Source organism: Hemiscyllium ocellatum, chromosome 6 (assembly GCF_020745735.1).
Source record: "Hemiscyllium ocellatum isolate sHemOce1 chromosome 6, sHemOce1.pat.X.cur, whole genome shotgun sequence".
NCBI lineage: Eukaryota > Metazoa > Chordata > Chondrichthyes > Orectolobiformes > Hemiscylliidae > Hemiscyllium > Hemiscyllium ocellatum.
Window position 1 is genome coordinate 66,365,469 of NC_083406.1, and position 25,682 is coordinate 66,391,150.

The 25,682-nt window shown below is 39.9% G+C and overlaps 1 protein-coding gene across 8 annotated transcripts in view; it reads left to right on the forward strand.

Annotated features, from left to right (window-relative positions):
* tenm4 (teneurin transmembrane protein 4) overlaps nt 1-25,682 on the forward strand; it is a 452,208-nt gene that overhangs the window by 206,294 nt on the left and 220,232 nt on the right. For 4 of the 8 annotated variants that reach the window (XM_060826616.1, XM_060826618.1, XM_060826619.1 and 1 more), the window contains one exon: nt 4,191-4,366. In XM_060826616.1, the coding sequence (XP_060682599.1) occupies nt 4,191-4,366 (176 nt within the window). Of the gene's footprint in view, nt 1-4,110; nt 4,367-5,477; nt 5,577-25,682 lie in introns of all 8 variants that reach the window. The other 4 variants (XM_060826612.1, XM_060826613.1, XM_060826615.1 and 1 more) reach the window with 2 other exon arrangements.

The following is a 25,682-nucleotide window of genomic DNA, read 5'->3' on the forward strand; positions in this document are numbered from 1 at the left end:
TTGAAAACCGTTAATCACCTAATATAATAAGGATAGATCTTAAATGTATTTAGTTAATCTGTATTGAAAACAGTCTTGAAGATATGTCTGAAGCTGACTTGGCCACATTAGGAAACATTCTGAAGCTTAATAAGCAGAAGCAGAAAAGGTCTCTGTGGATCAGTTAGCTGTTAAATGTTAAGTAAGTTTACTCATGGACTGGGCTTCCATTTCAGTTTACTGAGAAAATTAAAGAAGGAATACCTTTTGAGAAAGAATAGTAAATTCTATATTTACTAAATAGTAATCAATATACAAACATATATCTAGTGTTTCCTTTTAATATGCTTCATTTATTTGTCTACTGTTCATTCAAACTTCTTGTCGATTAATAACTTCAACTACGATTTAATATTTATTTTTCTATCTGTAAATAAGTAAACCGCTGGGTGACAATCTAGCTCCTAAATTCAAATGCTCAACAAGAATCCTGGGTTTGCTGAAATTAATTCATTATAAGCTGGTGTACTGCAGTGTGCTGTTCACCAAGTCAACAGCAAGTTCAGTATTCAAATCAAATACAACATGTTGGGATAACTGAACCCAAACAAAGGAAATGGAAGATAGTGAGAAAGAAAGGAAGAGAGAGCAGCAAGGGGAATTTTATAAAAACACACACATTGGGAAGTGTGAGGTGTGGAGCTACTTAAGCAGGATCTAGAATTTCAATTTCCCCACAGCAGGTTGAGATAGAGCAGTAAAGTTGTGCAGTGTGTTTGCAGTACGTCGGGCATTCTTTTCAGATTCAGATACACGTTTGCATTCCATGAATACTCATTAATGTGAAACAGCTTGCAATGAAGTCCAATGCAAGTTTTGAGATTCACATTAATTTTAAATGTCAGTCTTAGGTCTATTACAATTATGGAATGAGTTGAGAAAGCCAATACAATGGGCTGATGAATTACAAGACTATTTAAGGTGCAACAATGTTTTCACAATCTTCACAGAATTGTTATCTTGTTGATATTATTGTCTATCAAAGCAAGTAGAAAAAAATGATTCTTTATGAAATTAGTGGATTACGTTGATTCAGAATGGAGTACCAGCTCATACTTCTAGCTGAGTAGATGCATGTCTCTTGTTCTCCTCTGTTGACTGTAGTTATCCTTCTCTCTTTGATTTTCTTACTCCATCTTGGACTGCTAAATGAGCCCTGAAGAAGGGCTCATGCCCAAAACGTCGATTCTCCTGCTCTTTGGAAGATGCCTGACCTGCTGTGCTTTTCCAGCAACACATTTTCGGCTCTACTAAATGTTATGCCAAATTATCCCTTACTAACCATTAACCCCTGTGCAGTATCAGAAGCATCCTGTACACCAATTGGCTTGCCAATGCATGAATAGAATGTGATCAATCTCAAATTGGCTAGGTATGTGTGCCCAATTCTTGTTCGATGTCTTTAAAAGATGGTCATCTTACTGATATCACTCCTTGCTAGATCTTGACAAGATAATGGGGCACCACTGGAGTAATTTGAGTGCTTGTTTGACAGTATGCACTGTTATATCCTTGTGATTAACATCATCCCAAATGTTCCAACTAATACATTTGGAAAATGTATTGGGAAAATTCCAGACTCTATAAGTACATTTTTTGTTGAAAGAACATGTGTGATTCCACAGTAACTGTTGGTCCCTGAAGTAAATAGACTAAAGTCATGTTCAATAGATCACATTAGCATTGTCTGTTCTCTAAATTAAGTAGGAATCATATGAGCAAGAATCCAGCCTTATCACTTTACTGAAGTATGTTAACACTGAGGTTACAAATTACCATTTAAAGATACAGCAAAATATATAAATTACAACATTAGTTCTGAAAAAATGCTGTTAAAAAATCAAATTGTTAGAAGTACAGAACTGTGTCCTTTCGAGTAAAAGATTTTGCATCAAAGGCATTAACATTTATTAGGCTGAGTTTACAAGTAGGAGTAAGTAGTTATCTATGTATACAACTGAAAGGGATATGTGTCTGTGTAGACATTGTCTTTCTGTTCAAGGATAACTTCTGATCCAAAGCAGTTTGGGCAAGCTGGAATGTGCAATGGATGAACAAGTTGGAGAAAATGTGCTTGCACCTACTGGTTTGTTTTCAAGAAGGAGATAAATGTAGTTCTTGGGCTAAAGGGATCAAAGATTGTTGGGAGAAAGTGGGAACAGAGAACATAATAGAATGAACAACCATGTCTATATATTCTATCCTTAATAGAATGATCAACCATGATCTTACTAAAGGGCTCAATGGCTTGCCCCAGTTTACATTAGACTGGGGGATAAAAACGTTATAAAAACATAAACTCATGACTTCACTTTTGACTTGGTCATTCAGCTATTCTTCCTTGCAGGAAGTGCTTCACAGCTAATCACAATTCAGACCTTTATTGGTCAGAGCATTGAGTATAAGAGTTGGGGTGATGTTGTGACTGTACTGGACATTGGTTGGGCCACTTTTGAAATATTCTGTGCAATTCTGGTCTCCTTTCTATCAGAAAGATGTAGTGAAACTTGAAAGATTTATAAGAATACAGCCAGGGTTGGAGGATTTAAGCTAGAGTAAAAGGCTGAATAGGCTGGGGCTATTTTCCCTGAAGCATCAGAGGCTGAGGGGTGTCCTCATGGAGGTTTATAAAATCATGAGGGACAGGTAAATAGACATGGGTTGATCATTCTATTAGGGATAGGGTAAAGAGACATGGTTGATCATTCTATTAAGTCCTCTGTTCCCACTTTCTCCCCAAACTCTTGGATCCCTTTAGCCCAAGAACTACATTTATCTCCTTCTTGAAAACAAACCAGCAGATGCAAGCGCATTTTACCTGGGGGTGGGGGAGGCCAGAACCAGAGGGCATTGGTTTAGGGTGAGAGGGGAAAAATTTTAAAAGTACCTACGGGGCACCATTTTCATACAGAGAGGTGGTGCATGAATGGAATGAGCTGCCAGAGGAACTGGTGGAGGGCGATATAATTACAACATTTAAAAGGCGTCTTGATGGGTATACGAATCAGAAAGGTTTCGCCGGATATGGGCTAAGTGCTCGCAAATGGGACTAGATTAGGTTAGGATATCTGGTCAGCATGGATGAATTGGACTGAAGGGTCTAGTTCCGAGCTGTACATCTCCGTGACTCAATGACTGTATAAAAGCATAAAATAAAACAAAGAATTGCAAATGCTGAAGATCTGAAACAAAAACAGAAATTACTGGAGAAACTCAGCAAGTCTGGAAACATTTGTGAACAGAAAGCAAACTGACCTTTCTGCAAACAAGCGATTATTTTCAATGTAGTATTGCTGCTTAGCTATCATGTTAAGACACTGCATTGAGCAAATTAAAATTAATTTGAAATTGAATTATCTCAGTGGCAAACAATGAATTTTATTTTAATTTGCATAAAATGAACTGTTTCACCAACTGAACCAATATACCACTTGGTAGTCCAATGAAAAGAGACTAGTAAGCTACATGTGGTTTATTACATACTAGCAATTGAGCATAAGTTACATTGATATGCTCGATCTTGTTACAAATACTATTAGGAAAGCCATATGGTAGTTCCACCTCTTTTGAGATTCAGAGTTATCCAGCCTTTCCCCAATGAAGTCCTTATGGCAGCATTAGATAGGGTGTATCTTAGTGCAATTTTTAACAGTAACCCTTTCAGAATCTTCACCTCATACAACACGTCTGTGCCCATATATTATGAGATACTGACACAACTATTTGATCAGAGTAAACATCTCAGCAAGTACACAAGATAAATAAGTAATCTATTACATTTGCTGTGTTTTTAAAAACCGCTAAGAAAAAATTCAATATTTAAAGTTGGTGAATTGTACTTCTGTTGATTAAGTTGATTAGATGTTTTAGCTGTGGGTTTATTTCTGACAGTTAATTTTCTGCATTTGAGCTGCACTTTTGATAATGCTAGCTTATGCCGGTCAAAAGGAGCATATATCTGCTCTTAGTATTCCCAATCAAAACATTTACAAGTAAAAATGTCAGTGAACTACCAGATGATAATTTCAGTAAGAGTATCTCTTATATGTCCAATTTTGTTTTTTTTTTCAGATCACTTGGCCAATCCTTCGCAAAATCATTCAATGCTCAGAACACCTCCACCTGCAATGACGCATACCCATACTCTAAACCATCCTCATGCCTCCTCGGTTAACTCTTTGAACAGAAGGAACTTCACTACACGCAGTAACCCCAGTCCTAGCCCAGCTGACCTTCCACCACCTCCAGAGCCACCTCCCAGCATACAGGATCCTGCCCATATGCAGGACAACTGGCTCCTCAACAGTAACATCCCCCTGGAGACCAGGTAGGCTTCTTCCATTGCTAATATAATACTGTGGCCTAAGTGGCTGTGGCTGTTTATTATTCATATTCTAGAAAATTGCACACTGAACATTTGTAAATGTAAAATTTGTAGAATATTTCTATACCATGTTTTTCAAAATCCATGTAAATAACTAACAAAATGCAACATGTCTAAGCAATGTTTGTTTTCCGTTTATATAATGGCCTGGGGTTTCTAGCAGGAGTACAAACAATGGGCTGAACACTGCACCAGTTTTATGAAGATGAAGTTAGGCACAAACTCAGTTGAGTACCCCATGCATAAAATCTCCCATGAATCACCAAATCAAATGATCATATCAGTTATGATCAATAACTGGTCAATTAAAGGTGTGTAGGTAATTTCTTCTCAAAAAACCAGACTAGTCACCTGGTTATCAGTCTTTTATAGCAGAATCAGATCAATTGGACATATCTATACTGAATTTAAAATAAGATGTTTCACCAGCATGAGACACAGACCTGAGTGAGAATTGCAGGCCATTAACAATGGATTAATGTGGCCACAGGTACCTGCACACCCAAAATTTCAATCAAGGTATGATGTGCATCCTGAAAAACCCCAATCAGGGGAAATCTACCATTCTGATCTGGGTACATGGAATTGTTTTAAGATAGGGACTGCTCTGTGCAAATTGATTTATGAACAAGCATGAAGGATGGCACTAAAATAAGTGCAAGTTGAAACAAGCATAACTCATTTATGTTTTAAATTCAGCATTTATTTTACATTACTTCAGTGAATTCTATCCACATTGTATGGCTATTTGGGCAGAAAACATGTAGAGACTCCAGGCCAATGATATGAGGCTTAGTCTTTAGGGTCCATTCATTTGAAGTAATTTTATCTGAACCATTTTACATTTATACCTTAAACCCAGTAAATGACTGTTCTGAAAGCATGTTTTAAAAGGACATCAGTAGTTTCTCTGCCACTATAATTCCTATCATTGCACTGATGTTTGATTTTTAATTTGTTGGCCATTTTGCTGATTTTGATTTTTGCTGTTTCCATTCACTATTTTATACATATGCAGCTCATTGGCTTCATTCATATTTCCATCTGAATGTAGAAATGTAGCAAAGCAGACATTCCTAGAGACTTTGCAGGACAACCTAATTGAGATGGACGTTTTTGCTTCTGCTCGACATGACGGTGGTTACAATGATGGGTATGTGATGCTTCTTGCTGGGAATATGACTCCTTTGCTCAATTATTCCTGCCTTAGAGTTGAAAACTCAATTTACAAAATCATCTACTAATTTTACAAACTACCGATTGTTTGTCAGACAATGATAAACTGCTACTATCAAAAGTCATATGTTTATGGAATACAACAAGTTTTGGTATAATAATGCATTATCACTTGTCTGATATAAAGTAAACGTTGACTTTCCTTTTAATGCTGAGCAATTGTATTCAGAGGATTTGTATATTTTAACTAATATATTCAGTCTTATCTGTAAATGCTGGAAAGAACCAAAATTATTGTTGTTAGCTCTAACTGCGGACCTGGCAAGAAATGATAACTACCGTGCAAATATGTTCAATTAGACACTTGAGCATTTAAATTGAAAGATCTTAGTCAATTTGGTTTGATTGTAATATTCTTTCTGCTGAGATTCTGTTCTAGTTGATTTCATAACCCAATTTTGCTGACATCCTCTATTCTACCAGGATGTATATAAAAAGGCATAAAAATCCAAATTGCAATCCAATTCAGCTCTGCTGAAAAAAAGAAATAGGGTAAGACAAATCTTGGTAAAATCGGGTTAAGGCTCTTCTATTGAAATCATAAACATTCACTTTTTTTAAAGCATCATCACATTTCAAACACATTGAATACTAAATCCCACATTTGCACAAAATGTCTAAAATATGCTTTATATACTGCCACAGGCTAATGAAACTACAGTTCAAATGGCAGTTGCAAAGCACACAGGTTTCACCCCTGTGGTTTATGACATTTTCTGAGCCTTTAGACTAAGTTAAAGCTTTCTCCCAACTATCCATTAATCTCTATTTCCTCACCAGTATATTGAAGCCTGCATTTCTTTTATCTCCTCACTGCACCTCCTGCTGATCAGGACTTATTCTGAATATCTGAGGCTTTTCAATTTATTTATTTGAGAACTGATATTTATTGTGCTGTCCTGTGTTTAATGCAGTATTGTAGTGTGTTGCCATTGTCTTGACACTTTAGGTTCTCTTCACCTTGACTTTCAGGGGAGAATTTGTACACATGTAATTGTGCTGCTTAATCACAAATATGTCAATACCCATGATTTTGAAATGTGAAAGCTTCTTGCTTGCATTTAGCCTCATATTTGTGCAAGATAGCTGAGCTAACCTTGAAGATTAAACAGTGGTTCATGCTGTTACACTACAGTTTGATATTATCTAGCTACAATTAAACAATACGGACTTTGAAGTTTAACATGCTTCAAATCATCCGTTTTCTCTTTTTCATATTTTGTAGAAATGTCTGTTATCTGAATCATATGTCTTAAATGTGCCAATTTTATTTAAAATATCACATGGTGTTTTAAGTAGACAAGAAAAGAAGAAAAGATCAGTGCTGGGTACAGAATTCCAAAGATTCACAAGTCTTTGAAAACATTTCTCCTCATTTCAGTCCATTGATCAACTCCTTATCATGATACTCTGCCCTTTGTGTTTTAGATTTTGTGTGCCAATCCCTTTTCAGGTCCAGTATATTTCAAATAAGATAGTCTTTCATTATTTTATGCTTGAAGTTACTGGCTCAATTTACTCAGCCTTTTAGCTTCGAACAATTCTGTTATCCCAGGAACCCAGTGCAAGTGTATCCTTTCTTATAGAGAAACTAAAACTGCAAATAGTACTCCACGTGTAGTCTCACATTTACTATTGTAGCAAGACTCCAAACTGCTAGATAACATTAAAGTTCCTGACATGAATACATTCAAGACTCTACGCACAGTAACATTTAGAAGTCTACATGCCTTCTTAACAAAAGTCCTGCTTTTTCTATTCTTACCATCAAAGTGGATAACTGCGCATATGTACTCTATCTATCTTGTTGCCCATTCATTTAACACCTCCTCAGAGTTTACACTCCCATTTGGAAATTGAAGTTATCTAATTGTTATTGTTGGATTTGAACTTGCATTGCCAGCTCATGAATACTTGCTAATCCAATGACACAACTTTGTGGCTTGAAAGGCCAGGATGAAAAGAATTAGAAATAGCTACTAATCTACAGGAAATTCCTTCAAAAGTTATCTTCCACATTTGTGTTTGTTTTGATACAATTAATGAGATTCCGCTTCTGGCACAGTGGCTGGTAAATCACGAGACATTGTGTATCTAAATTGTTAAAGCACTGAATGTCTGTTTGCTCGCTGAGCTGGCAAGTTTATTTTCAGATGTTTCGTCATCATACTAAGTAACATTATCATGAGCCTCCAGGGAAGCACTGGTGTTATGTGTCAATTTATGTGTTTAGGTTTCCTTGGCTTGGTGATGTCATTTCCTGTATTGGTGATGGCATTTAGAACATAGAACATAGAACATAGAAGGATACAGCGCAGTACAGGCCCTTCGGCCCTCGATGTTGCGCCGACCGAGTCCTACCTAACTACCTAACATTTCCTGTTCTTTTTCTCAGAAGGTGGTAGATGGTATCCAAGTTGATGTGTTTGTTGATAGAATTCTCATGTATATCTCTGTTTGGCTTGTCTTAGGATGGATGTGTTGTCCCAGTTAACACCTGTATGTAAGGACACCTGTGATAGTGGGTCATATATTTTTGTGTAAAAAATGAGGTCTGCAGATGCTGGAGATCACAGCTAAAAATGTGTTGCTGGTCAAAGCACAGCAGGCCAGGCAGCATCTCAGGAATAGAGAATTCGACGTTTCGAGCATAAGCCCTTCATCAGGAATGAAACATTTTTGTGGCTAGTTGATGTTCATGTATCCTGGTGGCTAGTTTTTTGCCTGTTTGTCCAATGTAATTAAAGCACTGTCCTGGCAGAGTGGGCTACATGCCAGGAGTGCATGTCCTGTTTGGTTCCTAAAAGGATACATTGAGCATTCACCTTAAAGTGGCTTGTTTGCTTAAGATAAGCTTCCGTTTTGTTGGTAAAGTTGCAGAACCATGTTCTGAATCATATTAAAGCTGCAGAGGATCAGCTAATAATCAGAAAAAAAAAACCTGATTCCAACTACATCAGAAACTTGCTTCCATACCAGATCCTGTCTTCCTGTAGCATCCTTGATTGTCTGTTGTTGCTAATCCTGACATTGTGATAGATTATTTCATGAAATAATCTCAGGAGCCACCAGATACAGGTCAAAGATCATTTATTGAGCCAACATTGGAGGACTCAACACCAGAAAGATTCCAACATAACACTCTAACTCAAAGAGGAGTCATCAGATATTTATACATTGTAAGTTACATAGTACAGTTCTCAAATTCAGAAATGGTCAGTTTTAGACAAAGACTTTGTTTTTCACACATTACAAAAGTCTCACCACACCTTGTCTTCCTAAGTGCCATCCTATCCCCTCTCTGAAACCTGTCCTTCATTTCTATTCTTGACAAACCTCATTGCTTTGTGTTTCTTGGTGGGTAAGGATTATCCTGACATTCCATTTCCTAATAAGGCCTGAGGGTGATGTTGATTCAGCCAAGTTGCATTTTCTGACTGCTGCATCAGAATCTACACCTGTTTGTGCAGTTTATTTTTTTTTCAATCTGACTACTTTCTTGAATAACAATAAATGAAAATGAAGCTAGGTGCTTATTACTTTTGAAATTACTTAAGATCATCTACCTCATTCCAATCCAGCTGGAAATACTTGCGGATTTACAGGTTAACTCATGTCATATCCAAATTGTCCTTAACACTAGCTTTCCATACATTTCTCCTTATCTTTCATTGTTGCTGTGTTATCACAATTTTAAGCATAAGATGCAGACAAGAAGAATTACCCAATGCCATGCCAAGGTGTACATGCAAACTACTGCATGCTACAGTTACATACCCACATATATCTAATGATAGAGTATCTCATTTGAGATCTTCTACTAAATTTGCAATTTAATACATCTCACTTTCCATTGAATTTCTTTCAAAGTTATAATGTTTGAAATGGACCACTTTAATTAATGCATGGGCAGGGAATGGAGCTCTGAGGAATTTTCCTCATTCACTTGGCCAGTTCCACTCAGATTTTTTTATAATCTATTTTCTTATTATATTCAGTCTGCCTATTCTATTCTACAAATCCAAGAAGAATACACTCGGTGATATGCCGCATGTGTCGCAAAAGTACAACCCCTTTTGTCTAGCACTCGGCCATGGGGATCCTGGGTTTGATAATCGGTTGAAATCACTGATCAAATACTGGACATCAGTTAACATTCCATAAATGAATTTTAGTGCCCTGGGCTAGCGAGGGAAAACATTTCACTTCATTGCGTCAGCCATGGCTCAGTTAGATGCATTCTAGCCTCTGAATTGGGAGAATATGGGTCCAAGTCTGACTCCAGCACAGTGCAATACTGAGGGACTACTGGAGATGCCACATTTTTTGGATAAAACGTTAAACTGAGTCCTTGTATTCCATGACACAGCTTTGAAGAGGACCATTGGTGTTATTTGCAATGACCTGCCCAAGGTTTATCCTGTAATCAACATCTTTAAAGTCAGATCAGGAGGTTACTGTGTGTCCATGCCTGCGAAGCACAAATTGGCTTCTATGGTTCATGAATTACAACAGTGACTACACTTCAAAAATACGTCATTAGCTGTGAAGTGCTCTGCAGCAACCTGAGGTCATGAAAGGTACCATATAATTGCAAGTCTTTCTTCCCAATTTAGTCAGAGTCAAGGAATCAAACAGCACAGAAAGTCTAATTAGTTCAACGAACCATATTCCCAAACTAACTAGTCTCACTTGCCTGTGCTTGGCCCATATCCCTCCAAATCATTTCTATTCATGAACTTATCCAAATATCTATTAAACATTGTATCAGTACCTGCATCCATTCCTCTGGGACTTCATTCTACACAGAACCACTGTATGTGTAAAAACGTTGCCCATATGTCCTTTCTAAATCCTTTTCCTCTCACCTTAAAAATATGCCCCCTAGTTTTGCACTGTCCCACTTCTAGGGAAAAGATCTTTGTCATTCACCTTATCTATGTCCCTCATGAGTTTGTAAAGCTCAGTAAAATCACCCTTCAACCTCCTATACTCCAATGAAAAATGTCCCAGCCTTTCTAGTTTATTCTTATATCTTAAACCCTCCATATTTCCAGTGATATCCTGGTGAATCTTTTCTGAACCCTCTTCAGCTTAATAGTGTCCTTCCTATAACAGGACGACCAGAACTGCATGCACTACTCCAGAAGAGGTCCCACCAATGTCCTGTACAACCTTAACATGATGTCTCAACTTGTAGTTCACCCATCTGGATGCTGATTGAGGCTTTGATAGGGCTCTACTGATGCCAGATATGGGTGCGATCCTTTGCCATCACACTTTCTAGGATCATACTTGACGAATGGTCAATTGTATAATATGTCAGTAAACATGCCTTAGCAGAAAATAGAAAGCATATACTATACACTGCAGTAGAGTATACTCAAAAGCATTAACTGCACCTACCCTTTTCTTTTTTTCCAAACTATTTTTATATATTACTGCCTAACAAGTACAATCCTACAAAATGAAACTGTCTTCAAAGACTAATGCTGCACTTTTTATTTTGAATGGGGCATACTAATTATATATTTGTAAATGTGGAATAATCTGAATTTCCATCATACCATAGGGATAAAGTCACTACACCATTATAAATTTACTCCCATGTGTTGTTTCTTTGACAACAAGAACATAAATTGGTGGAAAGGCTCAGCACATCTGACAGTTTCTATGGAGAGAAATCAAAGTTAATGTTTCGGGTCCAATGACACTTGCTCAGAACTGGTTGTGCGAGCTTGAAAGGCTGGCACTGATGTCCCACCTGAAACCGTACTTTTCAAAAGAAATGAGGTTCAGTTGTTTTTTACAAAAAATATCAGCTTTTTATATCAGTGATACAACATGGCTTGTAAGCTAAATTGTCTTAAAAATGGGGATGTGGCTGTAACTAAATACATACAGATAGAATGTGCTGAAAGCAATCAGGGTCTTTAGGAATGATTTTAAGAAGTGGTTTTGTGAAACAATACAATGAAGTCAATAGGATAAGTAATTTAACAATATTATAACCTCAACTGTTATAGCTTGAAATAACAACATGAGAGATGTTTTCAATTGTTGACTGCCAAGGGTCATTGCTAGTCTTAGCCTGAGGAGGGGTCCTGTGATGAATTGGAAATGTGTCACTGTTTGGAGGTCAGAGAGGAGGTCACGAAGGTGAGTTGAGTGTTAGATTTGAGAACTCATGAGATGGCAAGTGAGGTGGAACCTGGGGAGGTAGAAAAGAGTTTGAAGGATAAGGAAGAGCCTTCAATTGGCCTGAGGGGCCTGTTAAGGAGGAATCCCTCCTTTCCTGCCACTAACTTGTGTAGAAAAACCTGTAGGGTTGATTTCAGTTTGTTTGTACAATAAAAGCTTTGAAGTGTCAAACTGAATTTGTGATTTTTTTTCTGTCACTGAAAATTCAGATGTGTTTTTAAAAGTTATCAGCCTCTGTGGGACTCATTACAACACTGGTTTGCAAAGTCAGTCAATTAATTCATGGTGAGCAAAGCTGATTGAACTTTAAAGGAGGTGATGAGATGAGCATAGATTTAGTCTACAAGGACTTCAGTCAGGTTTTTGATAAGGTTTTGGGTGCAGATTGGTTAAGAATGTAAGACCACATGGGATCCAGAACACTTCAGTAAATTGGATCCAAAATTATCTTGCTTATGGCCCAGTTGAAAATGTGGGTGTTGAACAACTGAGCAGTATAATGATAGACAAAGAAGAGACACTAAAAAGACTAGCAGCAATCCTGATCAAGAAGTCCTCAGGCCTGGATGGGGTGCATCCTAGATTACTGAGAGTGGTAAGATGATAGAAGTAAGCCAGCAAATTGCAGAGCTGTTGACAGAAATTTTCTAGGTCTCCCTGAATCCAGGATTAGTCCAGGGATTGGAAGATTGCAGCTGTGACTCAGTTGTTTAAGAAAGGGGCAAAGGATAATCAAGGAAAATACAGACCTATCAGCTTGATATCAATAGTGGGAAAACTCATAGCCATAATACATGATAATATAAGTATACATTGAGAGAAAAATAAATGAATATTAAACAGTTAACATGACTTTGTGAAGATTGTGTCTTGACAAATGTAATTGACTTCTTTGACAAGGTGAACCAGGCAGTTGAAGAGCGTAGAGCTGTGGATGTTGTATATTTGGATTTTAAGAATGCATTTGACATGGTGCCACATGGCAGGTTGGTTAGCAAGTTAGAAATATTTGGGATTGATAAGGCTAAAAGGTAGCAAACAGCAGGTAGATATACATGAGTGTTTCTCAGATTGGAGACAAGTTAAAAGTGGTGTTCCCAGAGACTGGTTTTGGGACCCTTGCTTTTTCTGATTTATGTAGTCGATTTGGAGATGTGTGTTGAGAGCAAAATCTCTAAAGTTGCAGATGGTCAAATGGGCAGACATTTAGCAGACAAATGTCAATGCAGATAAATTCGAGCGAATACATTTTGGTAGAAGAAACATGGAGATGCAATTTTAGGCTCAATGAACTAACTTTTGAGGGGAGTACTGGAGCAGAGACCTCGGGTTTATGCATAATTCTCTGAAGGTGGCCAGGCAAGTTCAAATGGTTGTTAAGATGGCTTATAGGTCCTTTGGTTTATAAGTAGAGGCATAGAGTATAAAAGCGAGGAAGTGATGCTACCTTCTACAAATCATTGGCCAGATCACTTTTGGAGTATTGTTTCAGATCTGGGCACCTAATTTAAAGAAGGATGCTAAAGTCCTGGAGGAGTGTAAAGCATATTTACTAGAATGATACCAGGAACGAGGGATTTTAAATGTAAGGAAAGGTTAGAGAGATTGGGGTTATTGTCCTTAGAGCTGAGGAGACTAAGATATGACCTTATTGAAGTGTGAACAGTTTTGACAAGGTAAAGGAGGACATTCTCTTCCCACTGGTTAGAATGTCTGTAACAAAGGCTCACAATTTCAAGATTATCAGCAACAAAGCTAGGAGTGAGATGAGAGACTTCTTTACTCAGAGAGTGTTAGGATTTGTCTGGAGGTGTAATAAAGGCAGATTTCTTTGGATGGTTCAAAAAAGAGCTGGATGAATATTTCAAAGTGATCAATATAGAGGGCTATTGAGATAGGGTTGGAGAATTTTCCAAGCTGGGTGACTCTTTTGATTGGTTGAATGGCCTCTATCTTTACTGTAAAGTTCTATGATTCAAGTAGCACATTGATTGAAGGGCATTTTGGGGACTGGAATCCTGTGGTAAAAACAATGACTACAGATGCTGGAAACCAGATTCTGGATTAGTGGTGCTGGAAGAGCACAGCAGTTCAGGCCGCATCCAAAGTGCAGCGAAATCGACGTTTCGGGCAAAAGCCCTTCATCAGGAGTGTCCAGTCATTTACAATAGGATTAAATGTTGGGTTCCTACTGTTTGTTGATCAAGACATGATTGTAGAAGGTATCATCACATGAAAATTGATGGTATTGCAAATCGAGACGGAGGAAAGCCTTAGACTGCTGGCCGATATAGATGGGCTGTTAGAGTTGGTTGAATAATGGCAAACAGAATTTAATCTTGAAATATGTGATGCATTTTGGGAGGGCTTGCAAAGCGAAGGGTATACATTGATTGGTAGGACACTAAGGAATATAGAAGATCAGATGGACAGCGGTGTGCATGTCTGTAGATCATTAAAGGCAGCAGAACAGGTAGATAAGATGGTTAAGGCATGTGGAATATTTCCCTTTCATTGTCAAAACATTGAATACACTGAAGAGCATGGAGTTTATGATGGAGCTGTACATAATGTTAGGCCATAGCTGGAGTACTGTGTACAGTTCTGATTGCCACACAATAGGAAGGATGTGATTGCACTGGAGAAAGTGCAAAGAGGATTCACCAGGCTGTACCCTGGGCCGGAGCATCTCAGTTACAAAGAGAAACTGGATAGGCTGGAATTGTTGTCCTTAGACCAGAGAAAGCTGAGAGATAACCTATAAATTTCTGAGAGGTATAGTAAAGGCAACAACTTTCCCTTGACTATACAGATTAATAACTAAGAGGTACAGTTTTAAGAGAAGGAGCAGGAGATTTAGATTTTATATTAAGATTTTAGATTTTATTGTCATGAGCACTCGAATACAAAAGTACAGTGAAAAGTTCTCACTGTTGCTACGCATGGCACTATCTTAGATACAAGTACCTTAATACAAAACTTCAGAACAAAGTAGAAGGAAATAAGGAACAAAATTAAAAGTTAAACAGTACAGATCTTGTTTGTATTAAGTTGAAAAATAAAGAAATAAAGCGAAAAGTTCAACATTGCAGTCCTTCTGAAGTGCTCAGCCATGCTGGGACTGCGCTTTCTATTTCTCTTCTGCTTTGGAATGCTTTAGAGAATTAGAGAGGGTTTAAGGAAAAATGTTTTAACCCATCTGCTTAAGAGGGTGGTAGAGGCAGGAACTCTTAAGATAATTTAAGAAGTAATTGGATGAGCACTTGAAACATCATAGCATTCAAGGCCACATTCTGGGAAATGGCATTAGATAGGTTGATGCTAGATGACAGGTGAGGACGTGTTGGGCTGAAGGAGCATTTTTTTTTCCATTCTGTGAAAAATAGAGTCTTAAAGATACACTATATCATAAATTGTCCCAAGTCCATGCTGGTGTTGAAGCCAATTTGGTATCCTAAATACACAACGCAGAGAATATACAGGTTTAGTGGTGTCGGTGTTGAGGTGGGTGACACTGAGGGAACATGTTACAGGCAACGGTGGGAGTGATAGAGGGTGACACGAGATGGTACATTTGCAGATTTGGAGTGAGTGTGAAGTATCGGAGAGAAGATGGTGGCACTTAACATGACAGAATGGAGAAGGTCTTTTGACCTTCTTACAATGTTGTGCATGGCGGGCATGGTCTGGTGTTGTGGTCTCCAATGCTAGTCCTGGGGGAAGAACAGATGTCTCCTCTGCACCACCACATCCAGCCGGACCTCCAGGTCCCTACCCATGAATCAGAACAGCAATTCCCTCATGTGTGCTGTGTCCAGGGAAACTGACAGACATCATGCAGGGCAGTTCCTGACGAATAGTGCTTCTCTAAATGCACAACAGCCCTTCAAAGATGGCACCCACATGAAGGAAGTTGGTGCATTGCATGATATCCTGGCAGCAACGAATTGTTCCAAGTGTGAGGAGTGATAGAATATGGCTACAACTGGATGATAAGAAGGACTCTATAGGATTGAGGTAGACAGTTAATCAGTCAAATTTTGTATGATATAGTGACAGATTTCATAGAAAGGAAACTTCTATGAAACTCAACTCAACTGATGCTCACCCAAAAGATAGTTCGATTCAGCCATAGAGTCATAGAATTGTTACAACAGAGAAGGAGACCATTCAGCATATCTTGTGGCTCTTGTGGGAGCAATTTACCTCGTGCCACACATCTTCCCTAAAGGCCTACAAGTACTGCCCTTTGAAGTAATGATCCAATTCTCATTTGAAAGCCTCAATAAATCTTTATCTACCATAATCTCAGCCAGTGCGTCTTTCCTCACATCATTATTGCTTCTTTAGCCAATGATCATAAATCTGTTCCCTAGGACTTTAAATCGTTGCACCAGTTGGAATAATTTCTGCCTATCTACTCTGCACAGACTTGGCATGATTTTTAATACTTCCAATTAAATTTCTTCTATTTGGTTTAAAAATGCTATTGTTATTTTACTTCATATGCATATAACCAGTTTGAACCTAATTTAATAGTTATTGTATTCTCTCTTACTCTGGTCCAACCTAATATCTCTTATTCTTGTGCTGTCTTTCCAACCTGAATGGGTACAGGAATAGGAAGGCTTTAGAGAGATATGGACCAAATGCTGGCAAACAGAACTGGATTAATTTAGGATATCTGGTGGGCATAGACAAGTTGGACTGAAGGGTCTGTTTCCGTGCTGTACACCTCTATGACTCTAAATCATTTGTTAATGTTATTTTCCCTTTCTACTGACCATAACAAGACAATAAGAAACAGGAATAGATCATTTGGCCCCCTGATTGGGTTCTGCCATGCATGAGAATCATGGCTGATCCAACATTTCTCACATCCACTTTCCTGTGTTTGCCTGTAACCCTTGTTAACTTTATTGATCAAGAACCTATCTTAGCCATAAACATATATGAGGACTCTGCTCATCTAGACCTCCACTGTGGTCTTTGAAAGGAACTCCTCCTCATCTCAGTCTTAAATTGGCACCCATTTATTCTGACACTATGCTCTCTGGTCCTAAACTCTCTAAGGAGAAATATCCTCTCAGCATATCAAGCCTCTTATAAGTTCTATATGTTTCAATGCAATCACCTCTCATTCTCCTAAACTCCTACGTGTAGAATCCCAACCTGTTTAATCTTTGCTCATAAAACAATCCCTCCATACTGGGTGTCATCCTTCTGAACCTTCTCTGAGCTGCCTTCAATGAAATATTATCTTTCCTTAAATAATGGGACCAAAACTGCTCACAGTACTCCAGATGTGGTGTCACCAACACCTTGTACAGTTGCAACAAGACTTCATTACTCTTATACTCCACCCCCCCCCCCCCCCCCCCTTGAAATAACATTGCAATAGCATTCTTATTACCTGCCTAACCTCCATGCCAGCTATCTGTGTTTCACTCTCAAATATCCCTCGGTACCTTTGTCACAGAGTCATACAGCACAGAAACAGACCCTTCGGTTCAACTCGTGCATGCCAACCAAGCTTCCCAAACTAAACTAGTCCAATTTGCTTGAATTTAGCCAATATCCTTCTTAACCTTTCTTATTCATGTAACTGTCCAAATATCTTGTAAATGTTATAACTGTACCTGCATCCACCACATTGTCTGGTAGTTCATTCCATATATGAACCACCCTTTGTGTGAAGAAGTTGCCTCTTACAGTCCCTATTTGAATCATTCTCCTCTCACCTTAAAATTATGCCCTGTAGTATTCAACTCATCAACCCTAGAGAAAATACCTTTTATTTATTTTAGCTGTACCCCTCATGATTTTATAAACTCTATAACATCACCCTTCAACTTTCTAAACTCCAGTGAAGAAAGTGTTAACATATCCAGCCTCTCCTTGTAATTCAAACCCTCCAGTCCTGGCAACATCCTTGTGAATCTTTTATGCACTCTTGCCAATTTAATAGTATTGCTCCTGTGGCAGGGTAAGCTTTCTGTAGCTTTTCTCCAGTAAACTGTTACATCCTAGTTCCCATGCTTGGTCCCAATCCTCTCCCACAGCACATCAAATCGGGCTGCCAAGATATTGCTCCCAGCATGTCCTGGTCCCTGGTGCCAGAACTAGACACAACTTTTCAGGAATCTAAAAACTCTCACCTGCAATGTCTCTTCATTGGCATATTCACCATTCTCATTTTTTCTGTACTTATCATTGCTGAATTACCTGCAAAGTCACGCAATGACTATTTTAAGGTCTTGCTTGCTAGACCATCTCCCACCCTACTAAGACCAGGGTGCAGTTCCTCCTCCATCTCTTAAGCTGTGTAGCTGCTACCACTATGGACCACAACTTCCAGCTGTTCACCCTTCCCATTCTGAAAGCCCAGCATAGCAGGGGACAAGGTTTCCTTTGCTACAGTGGCAGTGGCTCAGTTAGTAAAGAGGAACACCAACCTGAAATGTTCTTAGTCACTAAATATGCTGCCAAACATGCTGATGATTTTTATTTCATAGTTCCAGCTTCTGTGGTATTTTATTTTGATATCAGCATTTGCTATACCAAGTTGTCTGTGACCTGATAGTGTAAAATTCTTCCCATTACATTTTTCTGTTATTTTGTCTTGCAGATGAATTATCATAATTGTCAATATGACCTTATGTTATTTACAAATTTGTTTACACTTGTTGGTATGTATAAATCAGCTTCAAATTAATTACAAAGCATATGTTAACAATAGTGCACTAATTACCTAATTAAATATTGTTTGGTCTAAGTCTTTTGCAATTTTATATTTATAGTTTCACTCTGTCATCAGCTCTGTAGCATTTGTGGCACTGTTTCTATTCAGAGGAGGGTCAGTTATTAATTGACTCAGAAGTAATATAATTCACAAAACATCTAGAGAGTAGATGAAAATTTATTTCATGTCGCAAATTGTTGGGATCTGAAATGCCTGAAAGGCTGGTGGAATCAAATGAAATTATAATTTTCAAGAAGGGAGCTAGATAACTCTTTGAAAAGGAGAGATTTGCAGGACAACGGGGAAAGAACATGCCTTTGGGACTCATTTCAAAGATTGGACTGCACAGTTTCTGAGCTGAAGAATTGTTTTCTATTCTGCTTTTGAAATACAACTTGAGCACTGCAGTTCAGGAGAGCAAGGGAACATTTTACCTTTCTGACATAGAGCTGCAATTCCTGTTAACACACTGAACTGGATTCACCACTCTGGATGGATGTACTCAATATGACATTCAGTCATTGCCATTAATGTGGTTAATACACACTATTAATACACACTTTGGTTAACACCAGTCAGAAGTTCTGCCAGTGGATGGGATTTGTCCCTCCCTGGTATTGGTGAGATCGATCATGGAAACAGCAATAATCAGACAGATTGGCACTGCCAAGATATTTCAGCACTTACATTTTGGGCAGGAAGGACATGGATAATTTTCCCGACCCACAATCAATTAAATCTTTTAAGTGCAGAATGAATGGCCACGCAAGGGCCCCAACTTACCACCAGCTCAATAATCTGCCTTCCTGGCAGCTAAATGGCTGGGAAACCAGGGTGAGCAGCCTGCAGGGTTGGTGGAGTAGGCTTCCATCCTGAACTAAGAGCAATGGGGGCACAAAGAAAGGGATACAGAGGTGATTGCAAAGGTGACTTCCTCACTGCTCACAATCCATTAAAAAATATCCCTTCACCTTCTCTCCTTTGCAGCACTACCTAGCTAGACAGTAATAACAACACCCAGATAGTGACAGCCTCTGATTGGCTGGTGATTCTCCCAAGGTGGAGCTTTAGCGTTGAGGCTCATTACAAGCCAAATAGGCTGTCGTCAGCTCTTAAATAAAGTTTGATTCAACAGATTTCTTTGCTAGTTGATATAGTTGGGAGATCATTGCCCCTGAAGTCACACATTACAAAGTGCGCTAAATATTGTGCAATGTTTACCATGGTCCCAGAATAACTGGCAGCAACTAAGAACAAAACAAGCTTTCTTGGTGGCCAATAAGACAAAGTTAGCAGATGTATTTAAGTGGTTCTATGCGGCACACACTCAAAGAGGTGGTGATCAAACATCAACATATAAACGGCTTTATGCTGACATGTAAATGGTAGAAAAAAATGTTGCCATTGTAAGCAAATATTATCAGTCCAAAACCTGACATTAAGTATAGAAACACGGAAAATGGTAGTAAGGGTAGGCCATTCAGTCCTTAGCGTTTGCTTCGCCATTCAATACAACCATGTCTGATCATCTAACTCAATACGCTGTCCTTGCTTTTGCCCCATAACCTTCTCATCTCTTTGGCCCTAAGAACTAGATCTAACTCCTTGAAAACATTCAAAGCTTTGGCCTCAACCATTTCTGTAGCAAAGAATTTCACACGCTCATCACTGTCTGCGTGAACGATTTTCTCTTCATCTCAGTCCTAAATAACCTACCCTGTATATTTCGACTGTGAGCCCAGACAATGGAAACATCTTGATACAGTCTCTCTTCATACATTAGTCCTACCATCCCAGGAATCATTCATTAATTATGTCATAATCACACTTTTAAAAGAAAGTTATTTGCAGTCCAGGCGTGGTTCAATTTCATTAAAACTTTTGCTATCAACATATACGATATGTACACCTTGAAATGTCGAAGCATTGTTTTGCCGAAAACACTATTTTGGCTCCATTAATACATACTGTTACATGGCTTGTAGTTTTGCTCATGGAAAGTGAAGAAAATGTGATTCACTCAACAGCAGTGCTATAGCTTAGGGCTATATCCAAACGTGTTAGGCTGTTAGTCAATACAGAACAGGAGTACACCATTCAGACTCGTAAGCTGTTCCATCATTGAATTAACTCATGCTGATCCACATCTCAAATCCATTTATCTGCCTTTGATCCTTATCCCTTGATGCTCTTGCCTAATAAATATCAATCTATCTCCGTCTTGAATATTGTTATTAATCTAGTATATACTTTTGTGAAGATGTCAGATGTATGATACAGTTGGTGCGTTTTAAATAAAAGCATTTCGTATCTTGTTAAAGCGACATACATTGAGGTAATGATGTCCATTAGCAGAATGGTCAACAGTTATATGGATACTTGAAAAGTAGGAAGAGGAAAGCATTTGTAAAAAAATCATGAATACAATACTGAAAGGCACAGAGTTAGTGGACTAATGACAGTAAGGGAGAAAATATAAGCTTGGGAGAAACTAAGGATGCTGGGAAGAGGGTGACCAACTGTTCGGGAAAATAGTTTTGAGCTGCATTGGATGTTTTGTATTTGTTTTGAAGAATTGTTGATTTTTAAATGTATTTATTGTTATAAATATTTTTGTGAAGTTGTACAAGAACATTAAGGTTAACTGAGGATATTGATGGCAGCCAGTAGCTTTTGCTATCCATGATTTAAAAATTCAGAAGCATCTTTTTGCATTTTCCACCAGATTTTCAGATGTCAAGTTGAGGTTCACATTAGGGAGCAACGAGAGGCTCTTAATGGGGTTTATCAATCACTATCACCCTTCTTGACATCGAACACCACCTCATTAATGTGCAGCTTCCTCTTGTAATGTGGAACTGACAGAAACTGGACTCTGAGAATTCCCAACTTGAAAGTCACAGCGGTTACCTGGCGAATCCAGTACACCATTTGCTTGTCTAGATTACCATCTTGGACACCCAACATCAATATCTCGGAACAATGCCCCCACCCACCCCACAATCACAGACACTGGCATCCAACACATGCCAGTCTCTCTGTGCCATCATGCCACATCTCCAGTTCACTTACAGAATGCCTTGCACTCTAATGCTGCATTTTGGAATGTACTGACTTTTCATGTTGTAATCCTGCTCCAAGGACACTTTGTGCACTGAAACAGGTATCCACTTCATGGATTGATGAGGAAGCCTCTCAGGGCTACTCACTGACTGTCTTCCTGGTCCCTCACTTTGCACCTACCTAGATACTACCAGTATCCCTGCCTTGCCTTAACATACTTTCTTGCACTTTGCTCAAAGCCTTCGTATTTAGCGTCAACACAAAGCAAGGTAGCTTGTCATGGTTGTCAGCAGTCAGTGGACATGTTGCTGTGTAGGATCATGCTACATTAATTCCACACATCCACCACTTTCCAAAGATATGTGCAACAAACACACTGCATGTGCTTCAGGCAAATTACAATGCATCAAAATCTTAGGTAGGAACTCTTTCTTATGTTCAGAGAGGTACCATCAGTGGCGGGAGCGGGGTTGGGGAACAGTGTACATTAAATGAAGAATAGCCTCCAATATCAGTCCAGGGCTTGGCCACAAACAGGTTCCCAGGTGGAGTCCTCATGTACCTCTACACTCTGGGGACTGGGTCACAGTCCATAGTCCAGAGAACACTGTACAGATCTCAGGCTCTGGTCTCTCATCAAATGGGGTTAAACAGATTATTCACAGGATTGACCCACAGCCAGTCTGAGATGGGGCTTGTTCATAAACATCAAGGAGGGAGGGAGTTATCATGGACCTGTGCTACAGATCAGGGTCTGGGGAACTTATTAGATTAGAAAACTTACAGTGTGGAAACAAGCCCTTCAGCCCAACAAGTCCACATCGACCCACCGAAGCGCAACCCACCCAGACCCATTCCCCTACATTTACCCCTTCACCTAACATTACGGGCAATTTAGCATGGCCAATTCACCTAACCTGCACATTTTTGGATTGTGAGAGGAAACCAGAATACCCGGAGGAAACCCACGCAGACACTGGGAGAACGTGCAAACTCCTCTCAGACATTCGCCTGAGGCAGGAATTGAACCCAGGTCTCTGGCGCTGTGAGGCAGCAGTGCCAACCTCTGAGCCACCATGCCGGGGTGGGGAGTGGAGGCACAATACTGGGATGCAGAGGAGTTACAATAGTAAAAGGGACAACTCGAAATATAAGAGGCAGGGAGACAATAGAGCATGGGAGAGTTAGGAGTCAAGGGGGAGGACGGGTCTTTGATGGTGAGCTGCAGCCTGGTGGTGGAGGACTGGGGTGATATGCCTGGACCTGGTGTGGGAATAAGTAAAAGATGCAGACTCAGGTGGATGGTTTAGATGAGGACTTGAGGAGATGTCTTGCTCCTAGGTATGAGGGAAAGGGTTACCAGGAAGGAGACATTCATGTTTCAGGGTGCATCCCCATACAAAGTCAGAGAATCAACCATTGTTCTTTAAAGGCTGGTACTTAGTACGACCACATCAGGATGGGACAGAGTGCTGCCATCTGTGAGGAAGGCTTGTTGCCTTCAAAGGAGAAAGTGAGGAGTCAGAGTCAAAAAGTCTGGCACTGGAAAAGCACAGCAAGTCAGGCAGCAACCTTCAAAGGGTAACACCCATGGACAACATCTCACACTGGGGAGCTCCATGTGCCCCTAAGGTATTAGCCAACTATGTGTAATCTAACTCCCTGTCCCAAGCCCTCCTGACCTGTTCATGCAGCCTAAGGTCTGAAGCCCACTGATGCCTGTGATGCAATGTGTTTGTCATGCACACACCTGGAAAGATGGAAGCTAGGCTTCATTCATCATCTGCACAATTTGCCTTCGTCCATGGAAAAGGGAGTGGGGATAGGAATGGGTAGCCTCAGTAACATCAAAGATGCTGTTCCAGTGACACAGAGACTCAAACAAACAGATGGTAGTGAAACATTTACATACATTTATAGAAGTGATAACTTACCTACTGACAGATGTCACCTGTCCCGTTCATGTGTACTTGGAAGGTTTCCTTCTTTCTTTTCCTCGCATTATGCCTCAGTGTAGTCCTGGGGTCTGCAGCCCAGGTAAAGAGACCCAGCACTACAGTAGAGTCTGATGACCTTAAAGATTTAGACTGGTGACTTCCCCTCCCCCATCCCAACAAGGACATTTGTGGGTCAGACATGTCGAGTGTATCTTGTATAGACATACCCTACTCAGCTGGAGTTCCAATAGGGTGGCTGGAGAAAGAGGTGATGGCCAGCTCCGGAATGTTTTGAGATGAGATTTCCTGGAGCCAGCCTTCAGTTCTTCTTCTGGTTGGGAATGTTCTGGCACTGTCCTGTCTCTTTGTGAGGAGGAGGCAGCCGGAGTAAGGTCAAGGTCCACGTTTTCCTGTCACCACGCCCTTGGTTCTGGAAATTAAAGATGAGGATAGAAGGGGTGTAGTTCTCTTCTGCAGATCCTGGCATTGCCAGGGGTTGGTCTCCATGGTAACCATGTCCATGGAGATGACCAGATGAAGCATGACTGGAGGCAGCAAAGAACCATGGCATTGGCTGCAGGACTGCAGCATTTACTAGGGTGACCATTGCCCTCCCAGAAAGCTGCTTGCCACTCCTGGGTTTGCCTGTACATTAAGTCGGCAATTGCCAAATCTAAAGGGTCCTCTCCTGCCTGGGCAGGTATGTGGTCTCTGCCAGTCATCCGAGGGCCATTTCTTCCTCCACTAGCTGTAGATAGATGGCAGTGAAATGCTAACCAGTAGATGCTCCTGACTCTAATGTAGTGCAGATGCCCACCAAAAGGGGTCAGTATCTCAACTGCTGGAAGGTGCTGGAATGTCAATGGCTTCCTCCTCAGTGGAGGGGATGTGTGACGGTGGCACAATCTTACCACACAACAATGGAGACGCATGATGTAAAAGTGAGAAGGTGCGGCAGCCAAGCATTATAACTGGGGCAGGTAGAAACTACATTGATAGCCGGGTTAATGTGAGAGTGCGATGCAAGAGACATTTACTTCTTGCTCATGTCAATGGGACATGGTTATTTTGGCATCTTTTAAATCTTTCTCCCCTCACTTTAAAAAAACATGCCCCCTAGATAAAATGAGACAGAATTGTCTGGCACAGCGGCTGGTGCTTTCGTAAGTGGGGGAGAGGTGGTGAGGTTCCCCATGAGTGAATAGACAGCTCAGAGGATATGCAGGTGAATTGCGCGTGGGAATTGAATGAGTGAGAGTGAGACTGGGTAGATGGTGCAGTAGTGAGAACAACAGAGCCTTGTTGAGAAGTGGGTGTGGTAGCAGAGACCGAATGAGTGTGAGATAACACCGGGAAAATGGTGGTACTTACACTGGCTCAGTGACCTACTGGCTGCAGTGCTGCGCCTTTTACTGTATCACACAGACAACAAGGACTAGGGTAGCGACTTCAACTCAGACTGGCCAAGGTAATACCATGGCTATCCTGGGGGAATAGGAGAGCCTGCCTCCACACCACTCTGTCCATCAGAACTCAAAGGTTGGAAAATTCACACTGCCTGGTTTCCCTTACCTGCCACACCCTCTGGGACTGTGTGCAGTTATGCAATGCAACATCAGATTGCCAGGACTTAGCCAGGAACTCAAACTTTTGAAGATGGCACAAATGCCAGGGATGCCAATTTATTCCATAAGGCCCTGGCAGTGGTGAGTATTTCCATTACAGTGAGTGGGAGAGTCAGCCAACCACTGGATGGGAGGTATGCTATTGGGATGGGGAAGATGGATAGTGAGGGGAGTTTGGGATGACAATGTCAGAAAGCTCGTTGGACCTCATTTACAGAAAACTTCTGTGAAGCTAAATGAAAATAACACAGCCAGAAAAATGAAAGATTCAACCCTCACCCTTTGATGCTTTGCAATTTAACATGTGACAGGATTCTGCACGCTTAAATCAAACTTTAGCAATGACAGCTTTGGCAGCTGGAGCTTTCAAATATTAGCTTCGGAACATTTTTCCTGGATTAGAAGCTAACATATAATACATTTTATGTATTTCTAAAGTACTGTACTGTAAAAAA